This window comes from Accipiter gentilis, chromosome 11 (genome assembly GCF_929443795.1).
Source record: "Accipiter gentilis chromosome 11, bAccGen1.1, whole genome shotgun sequence".
Classification (NCBI taxonomy): Eukaryota; Metazoa; Chordata; class Aves; order Accipitriformes; family Accipitridae; genus Astur; species Astur gentilis.
The window spans coordinates 17,918,085-17,930,688 of NC_064890.1; the positions used below are offsets into that span (position 1 = coordinate 17,918,085).

The 12,604-nt window shown below is 36.0% G+C and overlaps 1 protein-coding gene across 3 annotated transcripts in view; it reads left to right on the forward strand.

Annotated features, from left to right (window-relative positions):
• The window catches only part of TBC1D22A (TBC1 domain family member 22A), a 189,686-nt gene that overhangs the window by 135,854 nt on the left and 41,228 nt on the right, over nt 1-12,604 (forward strand). Inside the window, exon 12 of one of the 3 annotated variants that reach the window (XM_049813951.1) lies at nt 4,636-5,037. The exons of the other annotated variants lie outside the window; for them this stretch is intronic. Within the exon in view, the coding sequence (XP_049669908.1) occupies nt 4,636-4,674 (39 nt within the window). The 3' untranslated portion in view covers nt 4,675-5,037. Of the gene's footprint in view, nt 1-4,635; nt 5,038-12,604 lie in introns of those variants that run through there. 3 annotated transcript variants of the gene reach the window in all.

The following is a 12,604-nucleotide window of genomic DNA, read 5'->3' on the forward strand; positions in this document are numbered from 1 at the left end:
CACTTTGGTTTGTTCTTCCTGCTAAAGCATAGCTTACCTTCATGGTGGAGTGTTAATGATGTGTCTGAAATTACAAAAAAAAAAAAGCAAAAACCCCTCTGAGTCCTAAAAGCAATATGACAATTTAGCTTCCTGCGTGAGTTGTCCGATAACTTTGTCGATACAGTAGTCTAGATTCTGGGTGCATGTTAGTAGAGATTTCATATCAGGCTAAACCCATTGTTTTGGCTAAAGCAATGTGCACAACAGTAAACAGTACAGGGAGGAGACAGGCTGAGCTACCAAAAGGTTCTACTTAGAATATCAACAATCATCCATTTTTCATCTGGACCTCGTGTTTTCTTCTCTTTATTAAAATGAGCAAGAACAAGTCTGTGTTTAGGTCCTTGCATCAGCAAAAATAAAAAGAGCTTAAGGAGAATTGAGTATTAATAGATGAGACATTCTGTATTGAAATTCTGTGTATCTTTCTCACTAGCAAAATAATTATTCCGCCCATCCCTTTCTTCTGACAAATGGAACACAACTGCTGCCAGTTATGTCTATTAATTGCATCCTTTATATCAGTTTCCAATTCTTTCTATTAAACTGTGATATGCTCTATTTAGTATATTAGTCTATAGATATGTTTCTTAGCACTCGCACTCAACAGATACTTTTATCATGCATGCATTCCTCTGCAAGAGTGAGGGAGTGTGAAAGAATGTGTTGAGCAGTGTCAGATGAAGCTCATTGCTATTCTAACAGCATGACTGTGCTGCTTTAGGAGGGCATTCAATCCTTGGCATTCATTCCCTCACACTGATGTGATAACAGAATAAAGGAGCTCTACAGCTGATTGAAGTCAAGTAGTGAGGCTGTTGTAAAGGCTCACAAGAAGATTACTGATGAATACCATTACTGCTGGAGGTTGGACTAGCAATTGTGCATGTCCATGCTTTCTTATAGAGAGTGAATAATGAAAGAGAGCGAGTGTTAATAATTATGAATTAGCTATGCTTTCCTGTTCTAGAAGGAAGATGGTGGTGTCCATTTGACTTCAGAGTGCTAAGAATTATGCGATAAATGTTTATGAAGTTCTGAGAAATCTTCGGGTTTAAGTGGTAATAGGAGCTGTGTCTATTATTTCTCTAGTTCTGAATATCAGAATAAAGCAAATTGGGCATGATATTCTGTTTTAGTCTGGAGTCAAAAGGTGTTTGACCACTTCAAGTATTAATGGAAATTCACGGTTTTCCCATCTTTTGCACTGCAACATTCTCGTTTTTCTCGTGACAGGAGACAGATTGAAGACTTTGAATTTATTGCACTATATTGAACATTCTTTGCTTATAAATGAAGCAGATGGCTGAGATAAAATCGCAGGCTCTTCTGTGGTTTAGTTTGGCTGAACGTTTTTGAAACTAAAATACTTTGTGTCTGATTGTCTTTTCCTGCAGAGGGGGAGTATATGGGGAAACACTACATCAAATTCCTAGTCTGACTCTTATTTTTCTCTTGTTATGCTTGTAAGTGATGATGGAAATAGAAGATAAAAAAAACTTTGCAGGAAGTCTTTTATGTGCAAGAGGATAGTTCTTAACTACCTGTACTACCTCTGGCAGGACCCTGGATACTCAGTAAAACCTCAGGTTCGCCTGAGCTTGGAGGTAGGTTAACACAGCTCCTCTTCTTTTCTTGAAAGCATTCCAAAAATGCTTTTTGAATTGTTTAAAGACTGGCTTTTAATAAGTAGAAATTAGAATAATTATTTTCTTTACTAGTCACAAAATTCTTTCTATTTATGAGAGAACAGAAGTAAAAGGAGTTTGTAGGCAACTCTACATCTATTCAATGCATCTTTCTATGGTGGGTTTGCTTCCGGGTTTGCTTTCTAACTTTGAGTGTCTGCATTGGCAAACAGTGCAGTGCAATAGGAGTGGATCTGTGGAGAGAAACTCTACAATGCAAGCCATGATTCAGTACATGAATGTACATGAGAATGTATTTCAAAAGAATGCTTGCAATCCAAACCAGAACACTGCCGTAGCTGTGCCCTTAATGACTTTCTAAATCCTAGCAAGTCTCCTAGAGCCCTCTCTGGCCTCTACAGGATTTCTTTCATCAAACTGTTTCTTTCCTGATCCTCTCATCAGTCTTTCTGGCTCTGTTTTGTGCAATTCTTTGCTGTAATTTTTCTTCTGGTCTTCGTTGTGGTCACTGGAACTTTCCTTCCAAGGTGTCCTCAGTTGCTGGGGAGGGAAGCTCTTAAGGGAATCTCACTCTTTCTCCAGAGGCATCATCCTGACCTCCTGGTGTCTGTTTATTAAAAGGAATATAACCTACACGAACTGAAAACGTATATAAAACTGACAATCTTTCACAGTATTCTTAAACTGGATCATCATAAATATCCATATGATTACTGTAGACAGTATTGTATAACTTTTAATATATATTCAATTGTTTTTGATAGATGACAATAATTAGACACTATGCTGTGATTTTTTTGTCCTTTATCTGTCTTTGAGAACGACAATAATTCCGTAGATTGTGTTGATACCTCTGAATGAAAAAGGTATTATGAAATGTAATAAATGTAAATGATGCCTCCAACTTATATTTGCTCTGAATTTGTTTCTAATGGAACTTTTATGGAACACAATAAATAGTATTGAAAATGCAAGTTTTTTGTAGTAACTTAGGAAATAGTAATAATACCTCGAATAAGCTAAATGGATATAAAAAGCTATGCAGAAGATTTTTTGCATTCTAGGCAGAAATAAATAGTTTATTTTGGAGGGGAAGCATGGTCTAGTAGATAGGGCAATAGAGATAATGGTTGAAATGCCTGTGCTTTTTTGCTTTTTCATTTAAATAATCTCAACTCTTTTTTTTTTTTCTTTTGCAAAAGTTATCGATGAAAATTTCCAGATAATGTCAAGTCTACCATTTTCTTTTCTTTCCATAAATGGAGAACAGATTGTTTGAAAGTTTTATATAAATTATTAAATACAAATCAGCTCAACAAAAACTCTATCTTCTGTTTACCCTTTAATAAATTCTCATGTAGCTGAAAAAAAATTCTGATATGTTGTGCTCAAATACCTTTCCACAAAATTAACCGTAGCATTTTCATGATGGAGGCTTTAAGTGCTAATAGTCTTCTTGGTTTTTAATAAACAGGTTTTTCTTCTTTCTAACTAGATTTGTTTGTAGTAATTTATCAAACCTGCAGAAAAGCAGTGTGTTAGTGGGAAAACAAATCAATCTGTCCTTTCTGAAAGGTATAAACAACTTTCATTAATGATACTTTTTTAAAGCTTAGATTGCGGATAGAGGAAAGTTGTCTCTTAGATATGTTTCAGCTTCATTTTAATATTTCAGGAAAAATTGCTTTTATGGGGGTGATGTGCTGTTGTTTTAATTTGAATTAATCCAACACCTGCCTTTAAATAAAACATTCTCATAATTAAAAACTTTGATTTTGTTGAGATTTCTGAAGATACCATTTGAAATGCATTTTGTTGCATAATACTGTATCACTTTTTGAAGTTAAATGTTTAAGTGCAGACTAAATGTTTGTATGATGGTAGTATATATTTATTTCTTAAAGTTTGAAGTGTGATTATTAATATCGTCTCTGAATACCTGCTATGTAAATTAGGGATGTGGTAAAGACATTTTTGGTTTTCTGACTTGTAGATTCCCTTCCCCTGTGGTATTGAATCCCATTTCATTACACATGCATTCTTCGTTTCTTTTATTGTAACTGGGCTATGACTTTTTTTTTAATTCTCTTTGTCTCTGGTCCTGTACCCTTTGTGGAAATGGAACGCTGCAGTTTGGATCCCTGTAGGGTCTCAGTGAGCAGTGCATGACAACCTTTCCTTCCTGCCTGTTTCCATAGTAGCAGCACCTTGTCATTTTTCACAAACGAGTATTAATTTGGTTTATAGTTTAAGACCCCAGGGATGCAGAGGCTTTTCACAGCCTTCTAAGACTAGCCACGCGTTATTGAGGTAACATGAAAAATAAACAGCCCTAGAAATGTTCATGATAGAGTCTTTGCTGTCTGAAAGTTATGTGGCAAATGCAGATTCTTGAAGGGTGTCCAGGATCCATTTTCAGTAGCTCATCGCTAGTCCTGAGAATTGTAAAACTTCTGGAATCAATTAATTGACACCACTATTTCTGTTCTTGCTCCTGGACAAGCAGTTTCTGCATGGCTTTGGAAGTCTCCTCAGTGTGTAAATCTTCAGTAGAACTTTGCATGAGCTGATTTCTTTGTTTTGCAGCTCATTTTGCAATGCACATTGGTTGGTTAGAGCATGTTTCTTCCAACTAATAGCACTGTACTGCCTCCATTTTGACTGGAACGAGCTACAAACATTGTCAGTATATGGTGAGCTTCATCTTTCCACAGAGCCTTTCTGTAATAGCAAAGGTTTTATACTGGTAAGTTTTTACTACCCTGAAAAATAATGTGTACAGAAAACAGTTTTCCAAAATGGTATTAGATGATCAGTATTGGCCATCATAAAATCTCTGCATGTGGTTTTTTTTAAGGTATAGAAAATCTATAATGGCAGTAAATCTGGTTTATTCTTTTTTTACTTTTTTCAACATCCTGTATCATTTTGATATTAATTTCAGGTGTTTGGGAATCGAGGAATACCGATGTACACGAAGTAACTGGGTATGAGTAAGCTGTGTCAAAAATCTTGTAGCTATGTACCAAAAGAAGCTGGTTTTGCAGTTTAAATGTTATCTGATGTATTAAAACATTGGCATTGACTTAAATTTGTTTGAACACGTGGCCTGACATCCTTCTTTCCAACATTTCAGAGTATATTCTAGTCAGATTTTAAAGCCTAAAAGTTCAGAGTCTTCAGTCTTCAGTGCTATAAGCAAAATCACGTGGGAAAAATCTGTTTAATGTGAAAAATATTATAAAGCTGAAGGAAAGATACAGTAACAAATTACATTTTGATGATACATCTTTTAATAGATAAATCTATTATTTTAGTTCACAACTTGGGTAGATAACATTTTAGTTTCTGTTGTAATTTTGTAGAGGCTGAATTGTTTTTTTGCTAAATATTTGTTCCTTTCACATTCATTTTGTTGATAAAATTCGTCCTGAAGTCTGGCAGGATGATTATGATTGTCTTATTGTTGCTTGTTACAATTTAATAAAAGAGATTTGAAGAAAATTATATGGGAGTATAATTTTTTTCTTTTATAATACTAAACCCCAAATCTAGTGAGAGTCATTTATAACCTCAGTAGGCACTTTTCTGAAGGCTTGAATAAAATAAGCTGTAAAAGGCTTCTGAAAATTTAGGAATTTAATGCAGTATGCAGTGCCCAGGTTGTTTCAGTAGGAATAGTATTGTGCTTTTAAATTATTTGGTCAATAGTTCTTGATTAAGGAATTTACAGAAGTACTATACTAGATTTAACTGTGAATTTCAGCTGAAGATTCTGTGTTCAGCCAAAAAAATCAGCCAGAAAGCTTTTATTTGAATCAAAGCTATCCTCCCATTCTGAGCTGCTTAAGGCCGTGGGGGTAGTGATGAGGGCACTCTTGCTCACTTTGGTGTCTGTCAAGATACTGGTACTGAAGACTTAGCCCTTTAAATGTCAACATGGATTAGTGGAGAGATGCTCACAAAAGCTGGTGGAAAGAAAAAAGCAAGTCATGTTTATTGACAGCAGTAAGAGATTTGAATACCTTCAACTTCACACTCTGGTGATGTCACGTCAAATGGGAAAAACATGAAGCTGTACTGGTCACCTCAGGTTGTCAGTATGGAAGAAGCTGTTGTAGAGAAAGGGCTTCTCAAGCTGCTCAGCTATGCTCTATCTGTGATGGAGTAAGGCTGTCCAGAAAAAAAAAAAAACAAACAAAAAACAAACCAATGTGTTATTGGTAATACTAGAATTACTAAAGTTGTATGCAGGTGGTAATATCTTAAAATTTTCCTCACTTTTTGCCACTTTTTTCTTCATTTACACTGCTATAGGATATTCTCATAGAAGCCTTTCTCAACAAAGCGGTTGCAATCTATATACTTAGGAAACCATCGATAGTGTATGATACACCTGTGCTGGAGAAAAGTACGAGAGTATTACTGTCTCATAATTGCTCAGGGCTTTTCAGGGTCAAGACAGATCTTTCAGTTCTAAGAGATGAGTACCAGCATCAGAGTTAACCTCCAGAGAACCTTGATAAAGCAGATTGTGACAACTCTACAGGTGTTGCCATTCCCACGTAAGTCTTTTGTTTCATGCTGCTGTCTTCAATCAGTGATCCGATGTGAAGAATGATTATTAGTGCAGACTTTGACTTGATTGTTCTGCTGTGCACCGGGTTTTGATTTTCAGCATTTTGAAATGATTCATATCAAAGAGCTTACCTTGATTCAATGTCCCGAGAGATACGTAAATACTGAGCAGGCTGTGGCATCCATTGAGACATTAGCATCTTCAGAACGATAGTGTTATTCACAGGAAATATTTTTGCTGTCGCTAGTAAAGTGGATGTAGTTTCTCATTCTGACCAGACTTCAGCAAAGCTGCACCCGATTGTCACTACTATTAATCTATTTCTGTGCTAACCACTTGGTGGATGGGAATAGAAATGGTCTGAAGAGTATTTTTTGGATTAGCTTGGTGAGTCTTTTCTATTAACTGTTTAGGTAAGGAGCAGTTTATCTTACTCATCCAGACAAGATCAAACTCCTGGTGATAGCTATCAAGTATCTAATAAATTTAATTAAAATCCATGTGTTAACATTTCCAGCTGTGATATTGAGCAACTAGCAATTTTCAGATACTTGGAGTGAGTAATGGTGTTGGCGTTTCAGTTGCTTTTGACATCAGCCCTTTTATAAACCTGCAGTTTTGCAGAATCACGACTATAGAGCCTGTGTGTTAGACGTAGCTGAAGAGCAGCTGAATAATGTTTTCAGCTGTTGTGCTTTTTCTTCTCTTTAGTCAGTGAAGATGCTGCTGCTTTCAGCAGCTGCCTACTTTAGTTTCTGTGGTATTATTAGTGTGTTAGTTTTAACAGAAGCCGAATGCAATGTAAAGCATGCAGGCCAAGGAATGTTGTTAAGCAGTCATATGGTCACAAAAAGCTATTATACAACTCTTATACAACTATTTCAGTATCTTTGAAATCTAGAGGCTGGAAGCTCTAGTGGTTGTCATGAGCATGGTTTATGTATTTCAGCAAAATGTGATAACTGATGAGTATCCACAGAAAAGGGTATCATTGTGCTCTTTTTAATGAACTAACAATTTCACACAAAAAATTCAGCAGTCCCATTGTTTAGAATAAAGGGATACATGTAAATGAGGCCAGTGCTGAAATTGTATTTAAACAATGCTGACAGTTCTTCTATTGTGCCCTTTAATTAATTTCCCGGCACCAAGGTTCTCTGGGAATGAAGTGCAAAAATAATTAAAATGATACATGAGGTAAATAGTTTAGAAATTCAAAAGGTGAAATAGGGAATTAGTTTAGTAAATATTAGTTATGTTGCATATTTGTGCTCATTTGCCTTCTGAAAGCAGGTTATTGAGGAAGTATGATCTGGTTTTGATTCACATGATCTGCTGAAGTTCTGCTCAAAGGTGGGAAAGTTGCCATATTCTTTTTTAATCAGTGTTTCCTGTCCTGGTTTCACACCAGTAGTCTGCTTAAAGCAGGTTAAATATTTATGTAAAAATATTTTGCCTCACAGCAAAGTTCTTCAGAATTAAATCAGTTGCAGCATATTTTTTACTAATGGTCTGGATTTAGTTTATGCTTTGTAAGGTGAATCATATCTTTAAGTAGAATTCTGTGAGTAAAAGCAGTTTTGGTTTTGGTGTGACACAGCTTTGCTTTTTTCCACCACATTTTTGGCCAACTAATTGATGTCAAGTCATTACTTGAGAAGGAATTTAAATGTTTAAGTTCAAATTAAATTAATGATTTCAGATAGAATGAAAAGGATCTTAATTAGAAGGAAACATCAAAACAAATTTCTTTCCAGTTGGACAATCATGTCTGAATAATTGAAGCCCAACTTTAAGCCTAGCTTAAAATAAGTCTTTGCAATAAATGTTCTTTCTGTCACTGACTGTAGATGAAGCAAAGATGAGATTTACATTTTGGTGTCCCAAATGCACATGCCTTTGAAAATATTTTTTCTAGAGGTTTTCACTCAAATCTGCCATGTAACCTATTAAAAAAGAAATAGCCTGCAGCTTTTAGAAAGTGTTTTCTTCAACTTCACCTGTGCGGGGGGGGGGGGGGCAGCAACTAGTCTGTCACTTTTTTATCCTCATCTTACTGCTCCTCAGGCTTTCCATAACAACTCAGTCAGTACTTCCGTAACTTCTCCATGCAAGAGGGATTTTAAGTTACAGTGGGGGACATGTGAGTAAATTAAAAATGCAAAATGGATTTTTCTGGGAAATAACTAGAGGGTTAGACTTTTCAAGCGTGTGTACGTTTTTGAAAAGACTGTTGGTAGTGTCATCTTCTTGTATCCTCTTACAGCTTGTGTGATCTGCCTGCGTAAGCTTTTTCCCAAGGAAAATACTCGGGACTAAGGGTTGCAGGGAAGTGTATGCTTCAGCTTTATACTCATGCAGGAAACAAAATACATTGTATTTCTTGTGTTTCATGCTGTGAGAGGAAGTAAAGGACATAGTGTTGTTCATTGTTAATTACATAGAGATTCTCTACTTTAAATGGTTACGCTGCACCACAGCTTGGTAAGATAATTAGGAACCATATTAATGGCTCTAACTGAAATACTTTGTTCCTTCATACATTAACTATGGCGAATGAAAGAAAATATAGCTGTAAGTAATCAACCACTTTCTAAAACCTAAACAGTGTAAATTATCCACTGTTATTGATGAGGACTTACAACGTTAGGTGGCTGTTATTTGTTAATGCACTGAAACCAGCCGGGAGTAGTTCCATTAGTTCTTGCTGCTGGTTCTGCTGTTCTCATCTCCAAACAAGTTGGAAGGTTTTGATCTTAAAAACTTACATGGAAGAAAAACTTGCAGAAAGTTTGGGTGGGTTTTTGGTGTTTTTTTGTTTTGTTTTGTTGAGGGGGGGGGGGGGGGGGTGTCTGCTAGAGGAGCCAAAAATACGTATATTAGATTGGGGTTTTATATCTCATCCCTGACCTTTATGTTGCTTGTTGTTAGCTAAAATTGAAGTGATTGATTATCACTGGTAGAAATCATGTTCACATTGCCACATCTCTGTTCTTGCCATGTTCTGCCTAGCCATAACTAGTAGGCAAAACAGAAGTTGTTTGCCTTCTGCTTTGTAGAAATTCAAAGCAGCGGATTAAGTAATATTTTCTCCAGTAAGTACAAAGAACAACTAACTAATGGTCAGTCTTCACGGCAGATGAGAAGAGGCTTATTAACATGGGGAATTACAGAAAAGAAATCAATAAGCTTTCTGATAATTTCACTGCATAATTCTTCTGCATATATCTAGGTTCTTTTGAAAGTAATGTTGGAAGTGTTACAAAGTGTAATTGTTCTCCCTTGTGTAGAGTTCAGCATCACCTTGCATTTGTATCGAAGGCATTCTTCAAGAAAGCTGCCTTACTCCACTTTCTTCTCTAAATACCCAATTCAGCAAGAAAGGACTATAAGGGTGTTGCATAAGAAACTCCATTCCTTTGCTAAGATCTAGCAACTTTCCTGTATGTGAAGGTAATAAACCACCACCCATGAGGAGAAAAATTAACTATAAAAGAAAACCCCATTTCAGTATTGGATGTGAAGGTACCTCATAATCCACTTGACATCCTAGTCACGATGAACTCTTTAAAAACTTCATGATAAATTCTTTAAATAAACCAAATGAGAAACATTGAATTTTTTCCACCACAGTTTATTCTGGAAAAGCTAGGACAAAAGGTCAAACACACAGCTGAAGTTAGTTATTTATTCTATTTGAATTGAACATATTAGCAAGTGAAGAGGACAGTAATTTAAACTCTGTTCTCAAAGTGCAAGCTAATGTGGAAAGTTATATGAAAGATGCTTCTTAAAACTAAACAATTAATGGTAGCCTGCATAAATCAAGTAAACAGTAATTATCAGTAGCATCCATTTATATTTGATATAGATTAATAGTCTTACCATGAATTTTGCATGCCATATGGAGCAGTCTAACAGGGCAAGACATTGATCAAAAAAACCCTCCAGCAGTGGTCTGTGTTCTTTGCGGCTGCGATTTCGCAGCAGAGGTTTGTATCACAAGTCATCTTTTGGAAACTGTTGCCAAGTTGTTGATGAGATCAGAGGCCAAATACTAAATTGTTATGAAAACTGATCTTCACCTAGTTTTCTGCATCAAACTTCTAAATCTAATAGCAAATTGTAAGATAAATAACTTTTTTGAACATTCCTAGTAGAAATAGGAAATGCGAACACAGTTCTTGTAAAGGTTTTTTTAAAATAGCTTTTCTATAAGGGACTTAGAATGAGCACTAAGGGTTGAGATCATAATTCTTGCATGGTGTTTTGGCTATGCCAGATACTTGTAGCTAGCTGTTATGACCTGAATATGTTAGTTTTGATTACAGATTTTAAAGTGCTATGAAATGTGTTTGGATCAGATTTGTTTTTAATGAAAAGATCAAACCAACCTGTAAATGTTCATATTAGTTGATGGGTATTTGCATTAGAAGCAGCTACTTACAGGCCTTACCTATATGTAAGGTTGTTTTTTAGTTGGGGTTGGTTTTTTTTAAGCATAAATGATCCAACTTTGTTGCTGTATTTATTGTCAGATTAGATTCAGCTTAGACAAGTGCTGTTGGTCACTAACTGCTTTTAGGATCATCCGTGTGGGAATAGTCATGGTGGAACAAAAACAATGACAGAAGACAGTCCAAAATGTGCTAATTCAATTAAAAAAATGTTTTTAATAGGTATATATATGTATAAATGTAAAATACTTTTTAACATGTATCATGATTGAAATTTAAATTTTTAGCACCACAGAATAATCAAAATTTCATTATATAATTGACTGTAAAACTGACAGGCAGGGGAAGGTTATGATCCTATATGAGTTGTTAGGTTGCTGTGTACAATGAAAATAGCTGCAATCCTTGAAGTATTCCAGTACTTTTAGAATGACAAGATTTAGATGACTTAATACAGTGTTGTCTAAACTTAATCATAATATTCTTTCACCATGAGTAAATATGACATTTTAAGAAAGTGTTGTCATGATTTTTGTAGTGAGAAATCACACCTTGCAAAACTTTAAAAGCCAGTAAACATATGCACCAGGTTGATGTAGCCTATTGAGATTGCTGAAAACAGTGAAGAAGGTTCTTCACTAAAGGTTGTGAAAGAAAAAACATGGCCATGGAATTAAAGGGAATGCCCTTGTACGGATAACAACTGAGAGAAAACAGATGGTAAGAATAAGCAGGCAGGTTTCAAAATTAAAGGAAATCACATGTAATTCTTTTAAAATTTGTGATGAGGCTTTAGCTGTTTCTGCTGAAGTGATTGGAAAAGGGATACAGGAGTAAGTGAGACAAGCGAAGTTTGCTGGCAACACCATGTTATTGAGAGTAGTAAAGGTGAGAGGCTGACAGCAAGGAGTTGCAGGACTTCATGTTGCTGTAAAGAATGAGGCAGTAAATAACAGCCGAAATTCTGTGTGGACAAATATAAAGCGATACTTTGTATGTGTGTGTGTGTTTGGAACAATCCTAACTGTACCAGTATAACCACGGGCTCAACTTAGCTTTCTACACTCAAGCGCAAGAGCAAAACATAACCTCAGTAGCAGTCAAGAAAGAAAAAGAAAAAAAAATCAAAGGCTAGGAATTACTGTGAGAAAGGAAAGGGGAACAAAATATCATTATGCAGCTGTGAGTTATGTTCTTTCTGCACCTTACATGCCGTATACAGTTTGGACCTTATTTCAAAATCAAAGTAGTACAGGAAAGGGTGTTTAAGAAGGCTGAGCAAAGATGGTGGAACCGGTATAAGAGGAATGGTGGAATAGGCAAAAAAAAATTCTAGTCTGCAGAAGAGAAGGAAAGATGAATGAACTGAAGAAAGTGAGTAGGAAGTGATTGTTCATACTCTCTTTCAATGCAATAACTGAACAGCCTTAAATGAAGCTAGCAGGTGTTGGCTTTAAAACAGGCATGCTATATAGCACACACTTGCATTTTAGAGTTCTTTGCCACAGGACTTTGTGATTACCAAAAAAGCTTACAGTTGCAAAAAGCTTTGGGCAGATAAGTAAAGACAGATCCATTAACAACTATTACATGGACATAGTCTACAGCTTGTGTAAGGACATCTCTGAGCGTGAAACCATTAAAAGTTGGAATAGTGTTCTGGGAAGGTATTGCTATGTGCTTGTACTCTTAGACTCTTAGTCATCTTCTGTTGGTCATTCCTGGTGGCGGGATAGTTACCCTGATGGACCCCTCCATGGTGTGCTCCTGCTGGGTTTCTTCTCAGGCTGGAACTCTGAGTCTCAGTTTTGACGGTGGATTGAGTCTGTGCCTAGGAAGTCAGAGCTTCTGGCTGATGGAAAAGGCGAATCTTGGAG